At 39.3% G+C, this 23,600-nt stretch overlaps 1 protein-coding gene across 1 annotated transcript in view; it reads right to left on the bottom strand.

Annotated features, from left to right (window-relative positions):
- SLC15A5 (solute carrier family 15 member 5) overlaps positions 1–23,600 on the bottom strand; it is a 99,054-nt gene that overhangs the window by 1,162 nt on the left and 74,292 nt on the right. The window contains 1 exon segment of the mRNA XM_069586489.1: positions 6,229–6,337. Coding sequence (XP_069442590.1) covers positions 6,229–6,337 — 109 coding nt within the window.

Below are 23,600 nucleotides of genomic sequence, written 5' to 3'. Positions count from 1 at the left end.
TGGAGTGGGTTGCCATTTCCTTCTCCAGGGGATCTTCCCGACCCAAGGATTGAACTCCTGTCTCTTACATCTCCTGCATTGGCAGGTGGGTTCTTTACCACCAGCGCCACTTTAGAGTGGTCAGATGCACTGCTGTTAAGTCGCGTCAGTCGTGTCCGACTTTGTGCGACCCCACAGATGGCAGCCCAACAGGCTCCTCTGTCCCTGGGATTCTCCAGGCAAGAATACTGGAGTGGGTTGCCATTTCCTTCTCCAGTGCATGAAAGTGAAAAGTGAAAGTGAAGTCGCTCAGTCTAGGGGTTTGTAAATTCAGCGCTGAGACTGTGTGGAAAATACCACTGTTGAAGAAGAAATCTACAAATGTGTTTCTAAACTGTATCCCCTTATCCATGATGTACCCCAAATCTGGATTCCCCATCTTCTAAATGCCAGACAGTAAGCCAGGGCCCAGTACTCACCTTAACTAACCAAATTCTCACTACAATCTGGGAAGGATGGAACCATTCCCATTTCACAGGCAAAAAAGACTGACGTTTTAAGAGGTTACATAATTTGCTTAGGTTCACATGAGTAAGAGTTGACAGAGCTTAGGTTTGAAACCAGAACCCTCTGAGTCCTGACCATTTTCCTCTATAGCATGCTGCCTCTGAAGACCAATTGTTTCTTAAACATTTTGAAGAAGCTCTAGGAGGAGAGGAGTTTCAGCCTATTTTATTCACTGCTGTATGCCTACTGCTTTGACCAGTGCCTGGTACATGTTGTTGTTTAGTCGCTAAGTCATGCTTGATCCTTTTGCGAACCCATGGACCGTAGCCAGCCAGGCTCCTGTCTATGGGATTTCCCAGGCAAGAATATTGGAGTAGGCCTCCTCCAGAGTACATATCAGATGTCCAATAAATATTGGTTGAATGAACAAATGAATAAGAACCATAAGTTCAATTTTATCAAAGACACATAAGTCTCTGAGGTTAGGCTTTTTTTTTTTAATTTGCGAAGGTTTCTGATGCTAACTTTGCCTTCTTTCCCTTCTCAACATTGCTAAAAATACCTGTAAGAAAAGGATATGCTTTGAATAACTAGTCCTTTGTCTCTGATTTAGGTCTCTTTCACTAATTGTTACAGGTTAGGTACAAAAGATTACTGGTATCGTTAACAAATTAAGCACAATGATATTAACTTTATGTGTTTTACAATATTAGAGGGATGATGGTGTCAAGTTGTAATAATAAATACCCTTCTATTTTCCTCCACTATAAACATCTGTGCGTGCACTCTAAGTCAGTTCAGTCATGTCCAACTCTGCGACTCCATGGGCTGTAGCCCGCCAGGCTCCTCTGTCCATGGGATTCTCCAGGCAAGAGTACTGGAGTGGGTTACCATGCCCTCCTCCAGGGGAGCTTCTCAACCCAGGGATTGAACCCGTGTCTTCTATATATCCTGCATTGGCAGGGGAGTTCTTTACCACTAGTGCCACCTGGGAAGCCCAATAAACATCTATAATATCCTTTATTATTATCTTAGCATCTGATGTAGGATGCATATTTCTATTAAGGTCTATAGCGATATTTGTATAATACTTTCCAGCAAGGGAAAACATTTCATCTACCTACTTTCTTCAGCCCCAACCTGGAGAGCCTCAGGTGTTCATGTCACTATTTCAGATGTGATTGAAGAGGACTCTAATACAGACAGAGGCAGGGGACTATTTGCTTTTGTTTCTTCTTAGAAATGGGAGGTACACCTGGTCTGACTCTCTGGAATATTCCTAACTACACTTAGCTAGGGCTTCCCTGGTGTCTCAGAGGTAAAGAATTCCCCTGCCAATGCAGAAGATTCGGGTTCGATCTCCTTGGGTTGGGAAGATCCTCTGTAGAGGGAAATAGCAACCCACTCCAGTAGTCTTGCCTGGGGAATCCCACAGATGGAGAAGCCTGATGGGCTATAGTCCATGGAATTGCAAAAGAGTTGGACATGACTTAGAGACTAAACAGTAGCATACCCAGTTAAGTGATTTTCCACTGACCTCAACAAGATTAGTTTGGTTCTAGGACTTACACCAGGATTGTAGCACAGTAATATAAACTTGATGGTGGAGTGCCCTTGTATGCTAGCACAGACCTAATTCCACTTGTATATTAGTGAGGGTGCTGTTTCATCATTAATCCACTGGCCTCAGGATCTTTGGGACAAGAATAGCTTGGGACTCTCCTTGATACTTGGGACTGACATTGATAGATTTATCACCAATATCTGGCTCTGACCAGATATACCTTTGGGTTTGGTAAGAACTAGATTGTGTTTGGAAGTATATTGAGATAAAACATCATCTCTCTCATAAATAATGTTTCAATAATACTATCCCTCAGACATCTGTGTTCTCTCCTGTTTCCATCCTTATTGTTTGTTGTTGTTTAGTTGCTAAGTCATGTCTGATCCTTTTGCAACCCAATGAACTGTAGCCCACAGGACTCCTCTGTCCATAGGACTGTCCAGGCATGAATACTAGAGTAGGTTGCCATTTCCTACTCCAGGGGATCTTCCTGACCCAGGGATCAAACCCTTGTCTCCTTTTAGGCAGTCAGGTTCTTTACCACCGAGCCACCAGGGAAGCCCCTTATTTTTTGCCAGTGTTTGACAAAAGCAATCAGTATAGAAATAAGCTGGAATCCTGCACTCTCACTGCAGAGACTGATCTAATCACTTATATTCCATACTGTTTCTCGCTTAATGCTTTTGGTTAGGCCTCTCCAGTCCCAACTGGGAATAGACACCCAAGGCAATGTGTTCCTTTGAACTAATGTAGTTGGTTTTAGCTATTTAATCTCTATGGGCAAATTTTTTAGACTCTCCTTTCTTCTGAAATGGGACAAGCATTCTTGTGGAGGGTGATCAACAGGTGGTGGTGAATACAGTTACTTGAGCTGAAGGGACAGTCTCCGTCCCCATAGAGTTAAGGAGTCATCAAAGCAGGAAGACGGCTCCTCCGTGGCACCTAAAAGCAGCACAATTTACTCAATTAGGTTTTCACTTCAGTGTTCTCATGTATTCAGTTCAGTTCAGTCACTCAGTCATGTCCATGGACTGACACTCATTTGCTCTTTGTGACCCCAGGGACTGCAGCACACCAGGCTTCTCTGTCCATCACCAACTCCTGGAGCTTGCTCAAACCCAGGTCCATTGAGTTGGTGATGCCATCCAACCATCTCATCCTCTGTTGTCCCCTTCTCCTCCTGCCTTTAATCTTTCCCAGCATCAGGATCTTTTCCAATGAGTCAGTTCTTCACATTAGATGGCCAAAGTATTGGAGTTTCAGCTTCAGCATCATTCCTTCCAATGAATATTCAGGACTGATTTCTTTTAGGACGGACTGGTTTGATCTCCCTGCAGTCCAAGGGGCTCTCAAGAGTCTTCTCCAACACCACAGTTCTCATGTATAGAGTGATAAGATCAGAGAGGTGGACAATCATGCTGCTTAAGACAGAAATGCTCAACATATAGAAAATTAATTTCTTCTCATCCTGCTTTATTTCATCCTCTCTTTGTTTCCTTCCCTCATAAAGGATGCAAGATAAAAGAAAGCATACAGGAGATGGAGAAGATTTGGTAAGAATCCAATTTCTTTCTGAATAAGCCCTACATTGGGGCTTCCTCGATGGCTCAGTGGTAAAGACTCTACCTGCAATGCAGGAGCTGCAGGAGACATACCTGGGGTTGGGAAGATCCCCTGGAGGAAGGTATGGCAACTCACTCCAGTATTCTTGCCTGGAGAATCCCATGAACAGAGGAGCTTAGCAGGCTATAGTGCATAGTGTCGCAAAGAGTAGGGCATGACTGAAGTGACTTAGCACACATGCACAAGCCCTGCCTACATTATCTCTTGGTCCTTTTATCTTTGGTTCCCCCAATCTCTGGTGCTTTGTATATTTTTATTCCTGCCTCCTTCTCTGAACCCTGCTCTAGCATCTCTCACTTTATAGTAACTCACTTGCTCAACAATCACAGAAGAATAATCACACTTATATATTTTGAGTGCTACATGCTTGCTCCATGTAGACCAGTACTTTGCTTTCTTCAATTTTATTTTTCAAGTGCTTGGAACAATGCTTAACACATCGGTTGAATGAATGGATAAATGAATAAATGTGTGAGTCAGTCCCAGAGTCATAGAGTTTTGGTTCCCGTGCTAGTGATACGTGAATTTAGACCACAGTCATGGTCATCTTGGCCACATCTCAGCATGAGTCTAGGAGAAAAATAAACAGGAGGAAGAAGAGAGCATAAAGCATCACATGAAGCCATTATTATTATTATTGCTAACATTTTTGAGTCTTTTCTTATCCTTACAATAACCTTATGGCACAGTTACCATTCTTATTGTTTCCTTTTGACAAAGAAGAAACTGAGGCTGAGCAAGGTTAAGCAACTTGCTGAGGTTTGTGCAGCTAAGCTGTGGGACTGGATTCAGCTGGGCTGCCTCTAAAGATTGCTTTTTTTTTTCAACTTTATCAACATATATGTATTTTTAATTAAGATATAGTTTCTTTGCAATGTTGTGTTAGTTTCTGCGGTACAAAAAAGTGAATCGGCTATATGTATATATATATCCCCTCCCACCCCCACCCGTTCCACCCCTCTAGGCCATCACAGAGCACCGCGCTGAGCTTCCTGTACTATACAACAGGTTCCCACTGGCTATCTATTCTACGCATGGTGGTGTATATATGTACATTCCATTCTCCCGATTCAGCCTGCCCTTGCCTTCCTCACTGTGTGTCTGTGTGTCCATTCTCTGTGTCTGTCTCTATTCTGGCCCTGCAAATAGGATCATCTCTACCATTTTTCTAGGTTCCACATTTATGTGTTAAGATACAATTTTGTTTCTCTTTCTTCACTCTGTAGACAAACTTGAGGTCTGTGCACGTCTCGACAAATGACCCAAACTACTTTTTGAAACACAGGGTCAAATCTTACAGTGGGAGAGCACGTGAAATTGAGAAAACAACACAGATTTGTGAGAATTAGCTGATGGGTGACACTCATGTGTTTGGAGGCAGTGGCCGGAGGGGAAAGCAGCCTTGCCTGCAGTTTCAGGTTTTATTGCTGACTCTGTTTTGCTGCAGAGACAGGGACATTGCTGTTGAATCCTTCTGCAAGAATCTGACTTTCTAATGTGGTGGTCAATCTGAGAACCAGGCAGACGTTTTTAAGGAGATTTTACAGTACAGAGGGTCACTTTGGTAACATATACTTTGGAAGGTAAGAAATTTTAAAATTCAGGAAGCGCTTAAGACTTTTAATTTTTATTTGTTTGTTTTTTTTTATTTATGTCATTAATTCTGTCTCACATGAGGTCTCAGTGCTTCTCTTATGCTGGACCATAGGCTCCACTGACTGATACCGACTGCATGTCCTTCTGATTGACCACTTCCCATGACTGATGTTCCAAAAGAGATTTATTAGAGGAATAAAAGAATGATTCAGGCAAGGAATAAGTGGTACTAGACGAGAGACTAAGTGACTAAATAGATAAATGAATGGAAAGAAGTGAGGAAAATAAAGACATATTTAGTTCCTGCAACATGGCAGACATGCTTGGTCTTTTATCAAAATTCATCTCCACAAAAAGCCCACAAAAGGTTGGAATTATTGTCCTTGTTTTACATGTGTGAAGACAGAGGCTCAGAGAGGTGAGGCACTTTGCTCAAAAGCACACAGCCATCCAAGAAGACGTCACTGAGAGAGAGGGCCTGGCAATGGACGGATGGTAGATGATACATATTAAGCCACTTGAATGGTCTCAGGTGACTGGCTAAATGATTTTGCACAGTTTGTTATTGACCTTGAAATGGTCACTGCTGATTTAAAGGCCTGAATGGAATCCAAATCTTAAGGCTCATTAGATTTCTAGCTATTTGTTTAATGATATTTGCTTTTAATGATAATGACTCATTCATTCTTATTATCGATATGGTTATTTCTAATTCTAAAATGGCACTGGATGTTGGAGGAAAAATATCTTTTTTTAGAGTTGAGCGAAGAACTTTTTATTATAAGGACTGATGGAAAAAGTGAAGTCTAAATGAAATTTTCTTGCTCTGAATGTCTGTTAAATTTCTCTAATATGCTAATTTGTCCAGTCATGGAATACAAGATTCCCATTGGCTCAGTGATGGCTCCCAGATCAATATTTCATGGACTCAGAAATTGTTCATCTTACCACACACTTACCTTTGTGAAACACCCCAGAATCCCAGGACGTTCAACAATGTTAATGATGCCAAGAAAAAGAAGAAGTTTTCTAAATTGCCTTTGTTTAATGTGTTTGGAAACCAATTGCCTGTTTGGAACAAATGTAATTGTTATTCAACTGCAGAGTTGTAAGTTTCTGTGAATATTTTATCATTCCACAATTCATAGAGTTTTATTCGCTTGAATAATATCTACAGAGCAAAAAAGCACATCTGAAACTCAGAGTTAAAATTCATTTAATTCTGTAATTAACAGTAAAATAATAAGCAAAGCACGCCAAATGTTTTGAAGGTCAAAAAACTTGATTTCGATAGCACAATATAGGTATCAGAAGAACCTGATTATGCTTCTAATTTGCAAGAATCACATTTTTAATTTATTCTTATATGTTTAATATATAGAACAGTGCTTGGGACCCCCATAGGGATTGTTTGGTAAAATACATTGATGTATGAAAATTATTTGTCATCACCAGATAGCCCATTGTATGTGCTAATTGTAAGGTTGTGAATGTGAAAGTCACTCAGTTGTGTCTGACTCTGTGATCCCATGGACTGTAGCCTGCCAAGCTCCTCTGTCCACAGACTTCTTCAGCCAAGAATACTGGAGTGGGTAGCCATTCCATTCTCCTGGGGATCTTCCCAACCCGGGGATCGAACCCAGGTCTCCTGCATCGTAGCTGGATTCTTTACTGTCTGAGCCAGCAGGGAAGCCCAAGAATACTGGAGTGGGTAGACTATCCCTTCTCCAGGGGATCTTCCCGACCCAGGGATTGAACTGGGATCTCCTGCATTGCAGGAGGATTCTTTACCAGCTAAGCTACCAGGGAAGCCCAATTGTAAGGTTAGTGAGATAATACATGTAGATGCCAGATGTTACTTTATTTTGATAACTGAGATAGGATAAATCCAGTGTTACTTTAATACCACAGACCTTATTGGTCATATTGCAGTCTGTGGTTCATGTGAAGATTTTCTTTTAACCTGATGAGAATTCCTCAATTTAATACCCTTAAGTAAGGAATCTTCACCTCCTTTTGATGTCACACTGAGTATGTGCTGTGGTGTGTTAAGTTGCTTCAGTCATGTTTGACTCTGTAACCCCATAGACAGAGGAGCCTGGTGGACTGCAGTCCATGGATCGCAGAGTCAGACTGTAGTCCACCAGACTCCTCTGTCCATGGAATTCTGCAGGCAAGAGTACTGGAGTGGGTTGCCATTTCCTCCTCCAGGGGATCTTCCCAATGCAGGGAATGAACCCGCATCTCTTATATCTCCTGCATTGGCAGGCGGGTTCTTTACCACTAGCATCATCTGGGAAGCCCCAAACTGAGTATACAGGAAATTAATTAGGGTTCAAGGTCATTGCTTTCACTACACTTCTAAGTTGTGACTTTTGCTTTGGATCTTTGCTAGAACTCTCTTTTCATACCTAAATCTATATATCTATATCCATATTATCACTATGACTTACACACACACTCAGTTTTTCTTCAGTGGGTGTTGAAATTTAATATTGAATATATTCTATGAAATATGATGTATTCTATCATATACATTATACATGTAGCACTTATTTTTATGCACTACTTTTAAAAACAGCAGTAGGATCTTAGTAGTAATAATATATCATAGATATATAGCATTATGGAAGTTTAAAAGATTACTTAAAAGGCAAAATCTATCTTCAGAGAGAGAATTTAAATTCAATTGCAGTTCTGATTGGGCAAAATAGTCAGTTCAGTTCAGTCACTCAGTCATATTGGACTATTTGCAACTCCATGGACAGCAGCATGCCAGGCTTCCCTGTCCATAACCAACTCCCAGAGCTTGCTCAAACTCATGTCCATCCAGTCAGTGATGCCATCCAACCATCTCATCCTCTTTTGTCCCCTTCTCTTCCTGTCTTCAATCTTTCCCAGCATCAGGGTCTTTTCCAATGAGTCAGTTCTTCCCATCAGGTGGCCACCCCGCAAAATGTTATGCATTATGAGACCAGGAAGAGATCATCTCTGAATAGTCAGCTCCTACAATGGGTTGTGAGCAATATGTCTATGTTCCAACTGACTTGATCTTCAGTGTCATCTCTGGCACACGGGTTATATGTTGCTTCCTTAACTAGTATATGGGTTTTGGCCTCTCTCTTGACAGTGTATACTTTTAAATGGGGTTTGAATTAAATGCTTTGTTCAAGCTTGATAGTCAGCAAGTGCACAAGCATGACAGCTGTGAAGAATTGTGCCATTTCCCACTTAAAGCTGCTGCTCTTCTGTCATTTAACTTCCCAATGACTATTATTATGGATCAACCATGAAAATTATCTTGTGTCCATTATAGTCTAGGACCCATAATGAAATCTGGTATTGAGTTTAAAGCTATTTTGTAAGTTCTACTTCCCCATTTTATTAATTTGTGTTCCATTACAATATAAATTTACGGTTTTATTGCTACATTGGTATGCTGCCTTTATCTGATATTTAGGAGAAGTTTCACTGAATGTCTGTGTCTGTCTATTGGGTACTTTGTAATCTTTTTAATGCATGTGTTTGTGTGTGTGTTTAGAAACTAAACGTTTGGTTGTACCTGAATGTGGGAGTCAGGGTAGAGGTCAAGGTAAGTTGAGATGGCATCACACTTATTTTCAGGAAGAACTAAACCATCCTGCTAAGCCTATTCAAACAGTCCCATTTCCTTATTTCTCCCGAATTAATATCTCAATCATATTTCTGTCCTTTTCATTTCACATCAGCACTTTGCATGTCATGCGATTATACCATTTTATCACCGTGTTTCTCTGGCTAGAGTAAGAGGAGTTTGCACAGAGTAGGCAAAGCCTCAGAATTAACATGACATCAATTCTTCTTGGAGCATGAATTTTACTCCATAATAAGTAATTGAAAAGACTATCTTTATTGCATAACAAAGTCAGATGAGGGAGAAGAATATAAATTTTATAAGATCTTTAAAGGTAAAACATAATATTTCTAAGAAATTGTGCAGTTACAGCAAATACCAGACCATCAGGGCTTCCTAGGTACATAAGAGACAGAGGTTTGATCCCTGGGTCAGGAAGGTCCCCTGGAGGAGGAAGGGCATGGGAACCTACTCAGTATTCTTGCCTGGAGAGTCCCATGGACAGAGGAGCCTGGTTGGCTATAGTTCATAAGGTCACAAAGAGTTCGACACAACTGAGAGACTGAGCACGCACACATGTGCCCGGTGTGGGGTTAGTGTGCATACATCTCTCTCATTGGAGGTGCTGGGGTGGGCACACAAGAGAAACAGTGTCACCTGGTATCATGTGCATGGGGCTGACAGGAGGATGTAGTACTTGAAAAGTTAGAGAAAGGCAGTGGAAATTTATGAATAACACAGGATATTTGGTGACTGGAATTATTTTGAAAATAAAAGAGAGAGAAATTTAAAAAAAAAAAGAAAATAAAAGAGAACCATACCACCTAGTTAAACTCCTGATCATACTCCTTTGAAGTGAAGTGAAGTGAAGTCGCTCAGTTGTGTCTGACTCTTTGCGAGCCCATGGACTGTAGCATACTACGCTCCTCCATGCATGGGATTTTCCAGGCAAGAGTACTGGAGTGGGTTGCCATTTCCTTCTCCAGAGGATCTTCCTGACTCAGGGATCGAACCCAGGTCTCCCACACTGCAGGCAGACGCTTTACCATCTGAGCCACCAGGGAAGTCCTTTATTCTTTCTTTTAAAACTTTTATTAGGGTATAGTTGATTTACAATGTTTCTGAGCTTCTGCTGAACAGGAAAGTGAATCAGTCATACATATGCATATATCTACTCTTTTTAAAGATTCTCTTCCCATACAGGCCATTACAGAGTATTGAGTAGAGTTCCCTGTGCTATACGGGAGGTTCTTATTAGTTTTCTATTTTATATATAGGAGAATTCTTTCTAAAATTTGATTTTTAATGTCCATCTTTCTTCCTAATGATGATCTCATTCTAGTTCCATAGTTTTGCCTTTCCTTCTCTAGGGGATCTTCCCAACTCAGGGATGGAACCCGGGTCTCCTGCATTGCAGGCAGATTCTTTACCATCTGAGCCCCCAGGGAAGCCTTTGATTGTGTAGCTAATTTACATGGTGCACTTCATGGTCAAGAAAACCATCACCTGAATTGATTACATGGAACAAACACTAGCATCAAGTTGGAGAGAGAGATTCTTTGTGAAGCTTAAATTTGCTTTTTATGAGATTACATGTCTATGTATTACATGCCTATGTATTACATGTCTATGTATGCTCTTTAGAGCTAGCATTGCCTATAGAAAGATATAGAAAAAAATATAGAAACAGCATTGCTGGAATCAGAGAGACTTTTGAAGTCTATTATTTAATAGTTTGTTTATTGAGGATTTGCCCAAATGGATGGCTTCAGCCTTGGTTTCTCCTCTCTAAAATGATAGCAGTACCCCTTCTCACTGAGCTGGTATGAAAAGAAAAAGAGATAATAGATGTTGAGGGTTGGGCACAGAGAGGGTACCCCCCATAAGCATTAGGCTATCCCTTCTTGCGCCTCACTTGAGAGGTGCTCATATAAACTCATGGAGCCTGAGCTTGATCTTGAGCCCATCTCCTGTCAGATATTTCATGTTCTGTGTGCCCTTTTTTTTTTTTTTATCATTATCCCAGGACTGGTTGTAAAATGTTCCATTTAACATTGTCAGTTGACTCAGCTCTTAGGTACTATAACTTTATTTTAGTAGCTTATAAACTTTTATTGTCGTAATTCACATTTGTGCCATTTTTCATCTGACATTTCTAGTAGCTGATTGAAATCAGGAGCATCCTTGCAAAAGGAGACAAAATGAAGGCTTTAGGTCTCGAATAGGACTAACGAGACTTCTCTAGGTCTTAGCTGGGGTGGACAGGAAGGTTAACAATGTGAGAAAAAATAGCCACATGAAGAATCTGGGAGGTGACACAGTGCTGTTTGTTAATGCTAACAGTTAAGCCTTGGTGACGTATTTTGATATTGTAACCAGCTTGTTAGTAATGAGTGTTAGACTACTGACTAGAAGAACACTCACAAAATATTTGGCATTGTTCACCGCTCCCCCAAATCATCTCTCACTCAGCTAGATTTATTTGTTCATTTGAAAATCATTTAAGAAATTTTTATGTACCAGGAAATGGGCATTCCATCTCTTAAGCAAAGGAGCTCATGGATTAGTAACATGAAACATACAAACAGATATACCACATACCTTGTTTTATTGCACTACACAGATCTTGCATTTTTTACAAACTGAAGGTTTGTGGCAACTCTTGTCAAGCAATACTATTGGTGCCATTTTTCCAACAGATTTTTTTTTTTTTTTGGCCACACTATGTGGCATGTGGGATCTTAGTTCCCCAACCACGGGAACTACTACGGACCCCCAGCAGTGGAAGTGCAGCATCCTAACCAGTGGACTACCAGGAAACTTCCCCCAAACAGAATCCTTTTTTGATTATGGTATGTACATTGTTTTTTTTAGACATATGTTACTGGGCACTTAGCAGACTTATAGTGTAAACATGTTTTATGCTATACCATCTTAATAGACAATATATGAAGTCACTTCAGTCGTGTCCGACTCTGTGCGACCCCATAGATGTCAGCCCACCAGGCTCTCCCATCCCTGGGATTCTCCAGGCAAGAACACTGGAGTGGGTTGCCATTCCCTTCTCCAATGCATGAAAGTGAAAAGTGAAAGTGAAGTCGCTCAGTCGTGCCTGCAGCCTACCAGGCTCCTCCGTCCATGGGATTTTCCAGGCAAGAGTGCTGGAGTGGGGTGCCATTGCCTTCTCCAATAGACAATATAGTGTCTTAATATACAATGTCTTTTACACATACTGTCTTAATAGACTGTATGGTGTAAACAGCACTTTTATATACCTTGGGAAATGAAAAAAATCCACGTGACTTGCTTTATTGCTATATTTACTTTACAAATCTACGGTGTCTCTGAGGTACGCCAGTAATTATTCTTGAACATTAGACTTTATAGGCACTAAATAAAATGTTTCTGTTTATCTTAAATTATCATGGTCATTTTAGAGATAAAAGGACTATAGACTTATCTAAACTAGTTCTTGTATTTTATTAATGAAAAGAAGAAAGTGCAGAGAGATAAAGCGAAGCTTCACTCAGTAGACCCTCATTTCTTTTCTATTTTGAGCTTTTTATTTCTCTTTTTCTTAAATATTTATTTATTTGACTGCATCGGTCTTAGTTGCAGCCTGCGGGTTTAGTTGCCCTGCAGCCTGTGGGATCTTACTTCTCCGACTAGGGATCAAATCTGTGCGCCCTGCATTGCAAGGAAGATTCTTAACCACTGGACCATGAGGGAATTTCCGGAACCTTCATTTCTTACTCTTAAAACTGCACAATTACAGCTCCCTGTTGGTGCTAATGTAATGATTAATTATGATTTTCCTTAGAATCTTGTCAATAGTCTAAAGACATCTGGACAGCAGTCTTTGAAATAGCTTGCTCCAAATAACATCCAAAATATCTAAGACGGTATCTCCACCTAAATCCTGGGATTGACATTCAACTTATTATGAGACTCAGAATAATTTACACTAAATTTAAGGTTTTAGGAATGGGCTTGAGAAATACATATAGTGAGCCACACATGCTATGATGCTGTAAACAGCACAAAACTGCTGATGTGAAAGAAAATACTTTTCATCTATTAAACGAAAATCCTATTGCATCTTATGCCCTGTGATGTGAAGCCTAACATTTCATGTAATGCCTTTGTGTCTTGAGTGTCGCAGAGCCCTAAAGGCCTGACCACACATTTCCCTGCTTCATCAGACATGTTCTCCACTCAGGGGCATGTTGTCCCCTCCAGCTAGTTCACTATCAGCCAGACCAGCTACACTCCAACTGGTCCTCAACAGATTTCACTTCTTACCAGTCCTTCACCATTATTCAGCCCAGCAGTCACATTCTCCTATTGGAAGCAGAGATCACATCACTGTTTGTTGCTGTAAGTCTGTCCCTCACAGACCCTGATTGTATACTCTTTCCCTGGGTGCAGCCCCATACAGCCAGGCACAGCATGCTCTCGTACCCTAACATGAGCACAGGTGATGGATAAACTTCTGTCAGTCTCGTCTTCCCACATGTTCATCTTATGCTATTTAGGTAGGAGGATCCCTCTCTCGCCAACATGGTGAATAGGAGGTGACTGGGATATGCCCCCACCCCAGAAATCAAGGTCAGTCCTAGACAGAAAGATGGTATTTGTTGTTGAGCTAATGCACAGTTACTGTTTTGTTTTGTTTTGTTTTGTTTTTTGGTGATGGTGGGGGAAGCCCTTCCCTATACCCCTCTAGCCAGCACCCAGCACCAAGTACCTCTGCTTCTAAACTATTATCAGAGAGCGGAACTTCCATAAACCATTAGACAAGAAGTAACGGGGGCACAGCACAGTCAGGGGACATTGCATCCCAGAAGTGTAGTCTTCAGAAGTATTATAGGTGAACATGAGTTCTGGGAGCACCTGAAAGTCAAGTACGCTTGAGACTGAAGTTTATAATCACACTATATGATCAGAGTGTTGAAGAACTAGAAAATGGGGGTAGATAACGTTCTTATGTCAGTCTGCTTATTGTTGTAACTTGGATTTTATTGGGGATATTTTTAACATAAGACTTTGGCAAAAATAGGGAATGTGACTGTACTGTGCTCAGTTGTTTCAGTCGTGTCCAACTCTGCAACACCATGGACTATAGCCAGCCAGCTTCCTCTGTTCATGGGATTCTCTAGGCAGGAATACTGGAGTGGGGTTGCCACGCCCTCCTCCAGAAGATCTTCCTGACCCAGGGACTGAGCTCGTGTCTCTCACGTCTCCTGCACTGGCAGGCAGGTTTATTATCACTAGCGCCACCTGGGAATGTGACTGGAGGTAAGGAAATCCATATACATTTTCAGTTAGTAGATACTGCCTCTCAGTTAATCTGTTCCTTGAGCTTTCCTCAGTAAATCTGTTCCTCAGTAAATCAGATGGTAAAGACTCTGCCTGCAATGCAGGAGACCCAGTCTCTACACCTGGTTGGGGAAGATTCCCTGGAGAAGGAAATGGAAACCCACTCCAGTACTCTTGCCTGGAGAATGCCATGGACACAGGAGCCTGGTGGGCTACAGTCCATGGGTTCACAAAGAGTTGGACACAACTGAGTGACTAACACACTTTCACTGAGATGAGTAAACAGAAAAAAATCCATATGAGGGAGGAAATGTGATGATAATACATATTATTGCTATTGTTTACAAAATACCCCAACACAAAACGACAAAGGTTAAAATAATAATGATGAAATGAGAAACTCATACAGCAAAGGAGAAGGAAATGGCAAGCACTCCCGTGTTCTTGCCGGGAGGATTCCAGGGACGGGGGAGCCCGGTGGGCTGCTGTCTATGGGGTTTCACAGAGTCGGACACGACTGAAGCGACTGAGCAGCAGCAGCAGCATACAGCAAATGTAAAAATAAAATAGCAGAAAAAACTAGTTTCAGGAAAAACTGAATTCAAAGGAAAAACCATGTCAAAGGGACATCGAGGATCTTTTTATATTGATAAAAAGCTCAATTCAAATTGCAGATATGTCAATGAATATCTCTTAGGTAATGAAACATAACAAAATCTGTTGGAAATGCAGAGATTAAAAAAACAGACAGATAAATAATTCTGCAGAATGATTACATCATAGTTTGATTCTTTTTTTTTTTGATAGAGTAGGCAAAAAGGAACATAATGTAGAGAATTAGAATAATGTAATTGGCACTTTGCTGTACACCTGAAACTAATGCAATACTGTAAATCAACTATACTTCAATAAAAAGGAATAATATGATTGGTAAGAGTTTAATTAAGATTACAATATTGTTGAGTACAAAGAAAAATGTTAGAGGACTTATAGAAGTTTAGATAACATTAATGACAAACCAAATTCCTGTAAATTGAAGATTCTGCTCCTAAATAACTAGCTGGTCAAAGAGGAAATGAAATTTACAATCACAATGTATTTAGAAAATAAAAAATGAGAAAATTGCATTTACAAATTAAAGGAACAGAGTTAAATCCTATTAAGAGACATTTAAAGGCACACTGTTTTCACTTTTAGAGTAAGAATAAGCATATATGAATTAAATACTGAACGTGAAAATCAGAAAATAAATAAATCTAAGGAAAGTAGGAGGAAGGAAATAGAATAGAAAGTCAACATCTTAAAGTATATTAAACAGTTCTAAGAGCTGATTCATTGCAGGAAAATGTAACAACAACAACAAAAAACTTGACAAATCCAATCAAAATATACAACAAATGAATCAGACGATATAACAGTGTTAAGTTATGAGTATGCTAGGTTAGTGTCAAAAAATGTTCTGGAAACAGGATGATTATCTAAGAAAACGCTATTTGCCAAAATAGGACCTAGAAGAAATGAAAAATCTTAATGGCAAGAAATAGCAGGGAAAGAAACATTGCAAAGAATGATCCTCAAAGACACATGAGGTCTAAATGCACCTTTTCATTTTCATGGAAGAAGTGAGTCTTTCCTCCGGATCTTAAAGAGCAAAAGATCATCAAGTATTGATGCTACTGAGGATTGTTTATCCCATGTAGTTAAAATGATTTAATATTGAAAAGTCTATTAATTAAATATACTGTAATGTCAAGAGCATTAAGAAAAATCAAAAGGTGATCTCAAGAACTGCTTAAGAAGCATTCAATAAACTGGAGCCGATTATACAGAGTGAAGTAAGCCAGAAAGAAAAACACCAATACAGTATACTAACACATATATATGGAATTTAGGAAGATGGCAATGACGACCCTGTATGCAAGACAGGGAAAGAGACACAGATGTGTATAACGGACTTTTGGACTCAGAGGGAGAGGGAGAGGGTGGGATGATTTGGGAGAATGGCATTCTAACATGTATACTATCATGTGAATTGAATCGCCAGTCTATGTCTGACGCAGGATGCAGCATGCTTGGGGCTGGTGCATGGGGATGACCCAGAAAGATGTTATGGGGAGGGAGGTGGGAGGGGGGTTCATGTTTGGGAATGCATGTAAGAATTAAAGATTTTAAAATTAAAAAAAAAAAATTTAGCCTGCTTCATTTAAATCTTAGAGAACAAGAAACAGAAATGTTCTTATGATAACATCCTTTAAGATTCTCTTTATAAACCTATAAATATGTTTAATAGAAAATTAAGAAAAATTCCTGTTAAGGCCATGAGAAAGATAAAATGTGACTGTATTCTGTTATTAACATTGCACTGAAGTTCTGTGTCCTGATGAGGATGCAAAACAGAGGAGTTAATATTGAAAATAAGGATGAAAACTGTATTTATCTTAAGATTAGAGAATTTAGCTGTAAACTTAAAAGGATCAACTAAAATGCCCTCATAAATTTACTAAGAAAGTTTAAGAAGTTAGATGCAAGATGAAGACATAAACATTAATAATCTCCCGATATAATAGTGATTATCTCAGTGAGTTGTAATGAGGGAAAATGATTCAGTTCATAATAGCAAAAAGAAAAAGAGCATAAAATGCCAACAATAACTCTAAGAAATGTTCAGGATATATGCAAAGAAAAAAATATTCAGTTCAGTTCAATCACTCAGTCGTGTCCGACTCTTTGCGACCCCATGAATCGCAGCACGCCAGGCATCCCTGTCCATCCCCAACTCCCGGAGTTCTCTCAGACTCAAATCCATTGAGTCAGTGATGCCGTCCAGCCATCTCATCCTCTGTCGTCCCCTTCTCCTCCTGCCCCTAATCCCTCCCAGCATCAGAGTCTTTTCCAATGAGTCAACTCTTCGTATGAGGTGGCCAAAGTACTGGAGTTTCAGCTTTAGCATCATTCCTTCCAAAGAAATCCCAGGGCTGATCTCCTTCAGAATGGACTGGTTGGATCTCCTTGCAGTCCAAGGGACTCTCAAGAGTCTTCTCCAACACCACAGTTCAAAAGCATCCATTCTTCGGCGCTCAGCCTTCTTCACAGTCCAACTCTCACATCCATACATGACTACTGGAAAAACCATAGCCTTGACTAGACGGACCTTAGCTGGCAAAGTAATGTCTCTGCTTTAGAATATGCTATTTAGGTTGCTCATAACTTTTCTTCCAAGGAGTAAGCGTCTTTTAATTTCATGGCTGCAGACACCATCTACAGTGATTTTGGAGCCCCCCAAAATGAAGTCTGACACTGTTTCCACTGTTTCCCCATCTATTTCCCATAGAGTGATGGGACCGGATGCCATGATCTTTGTTTCCTGAATGTTGAGCTTTAAGCCAACTTTTTCACTCTCCTCTTTCACTTTCATCAAGAGGCTTTTTAGCTCCTCTTCACTTTCTGCCATAAGGGTGGTGTCATCTGCATATCTGAGTTTATTGATATTTCTCCCGGCAATCTTGATTCCAGCTTGTGTTTCTTCCAGTCCAACGTTTCTCATGATGTACTCTGCATAGAAGTTCAATAAGCAGGGTGACAATATACAGCCTTGATGTACTCCTTTTCCTATTTGGAACCAGTCTGTTGTTCCATGTCCAGTTCTAACTGTTGCTTCCTGACCTGCATACAGATTTCTCAAGAAAAAAATCTTACTAAACTGAATTTTCGAACACTAATAAATTAAAAATGTTACACACCTAGATGGAACACTATTATAAAAACTTTCCCCACTAAAATTTGCTATTGACTTCTACTTATTTTTTTAAATAACAGGATTTGGGTAAAACTAATAAAATGCCTTCAAAATTCATATGGAGGTATAAACCATAGGGAATATAATTTTTACATTTAATATATTTTTATAAATGAATCACCACAAGAAGTATGATTAGTAATACCTGATATGCACTGCATGCATGCATGCTTAGTTGCTCAGTCGTGTCCGAATCTTTGCAGTCCCATGGACTGTAGCCTGTCAGTCTCCTCTGTTCATGGGATTTTTCAGGCAAGAATACTGGAGTGGGTTGCCATTTCCTCCTCCAGGGGATCTTCCTGACCCAGGGATCGAACCTGCATCTCCTATGTCTCCTGAATTTGCAGGTAGGTTCTTTACCCATTGAGCCACTGGATGCATTATATATCATAAAACTGTATAATTAAAAAGAGAGTGGTACTAAGCTAAACTCAAGAGGCATTGGAAAGGAACAAGACAGAAAGACATCCTTGAAACAATGCTAAGACCAGCTGAGAACTAAGTCTATATTAAAGTACATATCACTAACTGGTTTCATTTCATTTATCCTATAGTTGTGGAATATTTTTGGTTTAACTAACTTTTCTCAAAATATATCAAATTATGTTGTGAAACTTGTTTATTTGAATCAAATAAGTGTTATCTTCACTTAATACAAAAATTAAGTCCACATGAATAAGTCTGTTCTACTAGAATTCCATAGGGTTTCCCTGGTAGCTCAGTGGTAAAGTATCTGCCTGCAATGCAGGAGACCCAGGTTGGGTTCACATCCTCTGGAGTAAGCAATGGCAACCAGCTCCACTATTCTTGCCTCGAAAGTCCTATGGACAGAGGAGCCTGGAAGGCTACAGTCCATGGGGTTGCAAAGAGTTGGACATGACTGGAGTGACTGAGCATGCAAAATTCCATAACCATAGATAAATGTGACGAAGTTAATCACAATGAAAAAGGTTGATAGATTTGATTATTAATATATATCAACAAAACACATGTAAAACACTCATCTATAAAATGAAATGTTTAGTTAAAACTGGGAAAATATTAGCAATAAATGGCAATGATATAATAATATCCCTAAAGTTTAAAGAACATGGAAAGCAATAAGAAAAAACACAGATAGATTAAAAGAAAAATGGGCAAAGAATATGATATGTCATTTTATGAAGAAAAAAAGCAATGTTCATCACATTAAAAACTTCAATTTCCTGTTCTTAAAAATACAAATTAAAGTAACAATGGAATATAATTTTTTGCTAATCAGATTGATGAAGATTAAAATAGTAATATGCTCAGGGCTGAAATTAATACATTGAGACAAGCATTATCCTACCACACTGGTGGCATAATTGATTGGCCTTTTAGAAAACAATTTGGCTTTACTTCTCAAGAGTCTTTAAAATATTTAACTTCATTGAAAGAGCAATCACATTTCCAAGATTCTATTCTAAGGGGACAATCCTTATCTGATGTACTTTAAGATTATATAAAATATGCACACCTTAGTAATATTTATTAGCATTAGAAAATGGGAAAAGTCTAAACATTCCTTAAGAAGGAAAAGGCAAATTAATATATAGTATACATGTATATGATATATATTAAATTAAATCAATATATATCCCCATCCACGCAATAAAACGTATCAAGTAATTGTTAAAAGTAAGCTTTCCTTTTTTCTTTCAGAGAAGAGTTTCAAATAACATGGGACGATCTCTCAATATTTTTAAGGAAAGACTAAAAGGTAGATACTTAATACAAATTTGTGTATTGAGCTTTCAGCAGGATTAATTCAGGCACTAATTTTGTTTAAAATAGATACCCATAGGGCTTCCCTGGTGGCTCAGTGGAAAAGAATTTGCCTGCCAATTCAAGAGAAATGGGTTTGATCCCTGACCCAGGAAGATCTCACACGCTGCGGAGTAATTAAGCCTGTGTGCCTCAACTATTAAGCCTGTGCTCTAGAGCATGGGAACCACAACTACTGAGCCCATGGGCCACAGCTTTTTCTCCATTCCTTTATACTTTGAATTTATTTCATCATATATGGCAGAATAATAATATTTTAAAACATATATGGGCACCTTTATGGGAGAAAAATATTTTTAAACCACTTCATCAAACACACTTTTGAGGATATTTGACTTCTAAAAATTATTTCTGATTTATTATAAAAGACCAAAAATGGCTGGTTTTCCACTACAATCAACCCTTTTTCAGCAGTCAAAGTCTGGATGATAGCCTTGATATTGTAAGTTGCAAGTTATGTGCTATTTATGAACCTATCCTAAGATTTTATTTTGGAAATTATAATACCCCAAGTAACAATAACCAGTCGAGTCTGAACCCTTCAGTGACATTTCACTATATTCTGTATTGAAATCCTAGATTTACCCAATGCCTCAGGTATACCTGACATTATTTTAAGTGCTAAAATATATTGGGTGTTTTTTAAAATTTTATTTATTTTTTAATTGGTGGAAAATAGCTTACAATTTTGTGTTGGTTTCTGCAGTACAACATACACTATATATATATTATAGTGTATACAACATACATTATATATATATATATATATAATGACAAGCATATTGTTTTTGATTCCAGGCATATTTCAGTTATGACAAGCATATTGTTTTTGATTTAAGGCAGATTTCAACTATCTCTTTTTGGAGGAAGAGGTAGTATTTCCTCTTTTTACTAACATTTCATTCTGAATGTTATGGAGCTGTGAAAATATTTAAAATTTTTTATTGAAGTATAGTTGATTTACAATGTTGTGTTTATTACCTATGTACAGCAAAGTGATTCAGTTGTACATATAAATATTCACTGTTTTTAAAGTATTCTTTGTCATTATGATTTATCATAGGATATTGAACATAGTTCTCTGTGCCATACAACAGGACTTGCTGCTTACCCATTCCACATATAAAAGCCTACATCTGCTGACCCCAGTCTCCCACTCCATCCCTCCCCTAAGCCCTCTCCTCCTTGGCAACCGAGGTCTGTTCTCTATATCTGTGATTCTGTTTCTGTTTCATAGACCCATTTGTGTCATATTTCAGATTCCATATAAGTGATATTCAGTTCAGTTCAGTTCATTTCAGTCATGTCCGACTCTTTGCGACCCCATGAATCGCAGCACGCCAGGCCTCCCTGTCCATCACCATCTCCCGGAGTTCACTCAGACTCATGTCCATCGAGTCAGTGATGCCGTCCAGCCATCTCATCCTCGGTCGTCCCCTTCTCCTCCTGCCCCCAATCCCTCCCAGCATCAAAGTCTTTTCCAATGAGTCAACTCTTCACATGAGGTGGCCAAAGTACTGGAGCTTCAGCTTCAGCATCATTCCTTCCAAAGAAATCCCAGGGCTGAGCTCCTTCAGAATGGACGGGTTGGATCTCCTATATCATATGGCATTTATCTTTCTTTCTGACTTACTTCACTTAGCATGATAATCTCTATTATCATACTACGTTCCAATGTTCCAAATGGCATTATTTCATTCTTTTTTATGGCTAAGTAATATTTCATTCTATCACACACAGATGTTCAGTAATTATTGCCAGCTTCCCTGGTGCCTCAGATGGTAAGAATCTACCTGCAATGCAGGAGACCTGGGTTCGATACTTGGGTCAGGAAGATCCCCTTGAGAAGGGAATGGCATGGGAACCCATTCCAGTATTCTTGCCTGGAGAATTCTATGGACAGAGGAACCTGGTGGGCTACAGTCCATGAGGTCACAAAGAGTCAGACATGACTGAGTGACTCACACACACAATATTTCATTGTGTGTATATATATATATATATATATATACACACACACACACATATACATACACCACATCTTCTTTATCCATTCATCTGTCAATGAACATTTAGGTTGTTTCCATGTCTTGGCTGTTGTGAACAGCATTGCTATGGACATAGGGGTGCATCTATCTTTTTGAATTACAGTTTTGTCTGGGTATGTGTCCAGGAGCGGGATCGCTGGATTATGTGGCAATTTTATTTTTAGTTTTCTGAGAAACCTCCACACTGTTTTCCATAGTGGCTGCACCAACTAACGTTCCCATCAACAGTGCAGGAGGGTTCCCTTTTCTCTACCCTGCCTCCAGCATTTATTATTTGTGGACTTTTTAATGATGGCCATTCTGACTGGTGTGAGGTGGTACTTCCTGGTAGTTTTGATTTGCGTCTCTCTAACAATTAGCAGTGTTGAGCATCTTTTCAAGTAACTATTGGCCATCTGTATATCTTCTTTGGAGAAATGTCTATTTAGATCTCCTGCCCAATTTTGGATAGGGTTGTTTATTTTGTTGTTGTTGAGTTGTATGAGCTGTTTGTATATTTTGGAAATTAAGCCCTTGTCCATCATATCATTTGCAAATATCTTCTCCTATTCTGTAGGTTGTATTTTCATTTTGTTTAGGGTTTCCTCTGGGTGTGCAAAAGCTTGTAAGTTTGACTAGGTCCTATTTGTTTATTTTTATCTTTATTTAAAAGTCAAAAGATCAGAAGCTCAGTCCTGGGTGTTCATTGGGAGGACTGATGTTGAAGCTGAAACTCCAATACTTTGGCCACCTGACTGCGAAGAGCTGACTCATTTGAAAAGACCCTGTTGCTGGGAAAGATTGAGGGCAGGAGGAGAAGGGGACGACAGAGGATGAGATGGCTGAATGGCATCCTCAACTTGATGGACATGGGTTTGGGTAGATTCTGGGAGTTGGTGATGGACAGGGAGGCCTGGCGTGCTGTCAACTCATGGGAGCGCAAAGAGTTGGACACAACTGAGCGACTGAACTGAACTGAACTGAAAAGTCAAAAACCTTAAAATGTGCCTTTTGAAATTTTTCAAGGACTTCAGTTGGGCACAGGGAGCAATTATTTCCTTCAAACTTTGTTAGATTTTTTTAAAAGTTATTTTATAATGGGAATGGTTTAGCAAATATCCAAAATGGTTGAGGCAAAACTGAAATGGGTTTTACACCTTACTTTATTTTAGGCACATCTATAACTTCACTGTCTGCTTTTGGCTTTGGAGCCAAGAAGTAGGCAATTAAAAAGATGTAACCATCATTCTCCAGGGTGTATGTGCTTCTGCATCTCGAGAAATAAACCCTATGCAGTAAAAAGAGCTTTCCAATCAGGAATCCACCGCTATAGGATTTGGGTACCTTGTATAGCTTTCTGAGCTCATTTCCTTCTTATCCGTGATGGGGCTACAAATACCTACCCCCAAAGAATTGTTGTGAAGATTTAATGAAATAATATCCTTGTGAAATGCATGTAGCAAGGTCTGCATATAACTGACACTTAATAAATGTTAATTTCTTTCCTTCCTCCTTTCAGTAACCTGATTTAAATGCTTCATTTGAGATTCATAGCTCTCCTACCTGAGTTAATTTTTAAAACACATTAATTTTCATGATACCTGAAGGAAATAATATCTAACAACTATATTCTAACTTTGGCTTTTCTACCACTTTTTTCATATTTATCTAATAACTACTCAAATTATTATTACCCTCAATTTACAGACAAGGAAACAGGCACAGAGAGGCTGAACTGTTTGCCTAAAGTCATGTAAAGGAGATTGAATA

Source organism: Ovis canadensis, chromosome 3 (genome assembly GCF_042477335.2).
Source record: "Ovis canadensis isolate MfBH-ARS-UI-01 breed Bighorn chromosome 3, ARS-UI_OviCan_v2, whole genome shotgun sequence".
In the NCBI taxonomy this organism is placed as follows: Eukaryota; Metazoa; Chordata; class Mammalia; order Artiodactyla; family Bovidae; genus Ovis; species Ovis canadensis.
The sequence above is the reverse complement of the archived record's forward strand: the minus strand, read 5'-3'. Positions and strand labels throughout refer to the sequence as shown.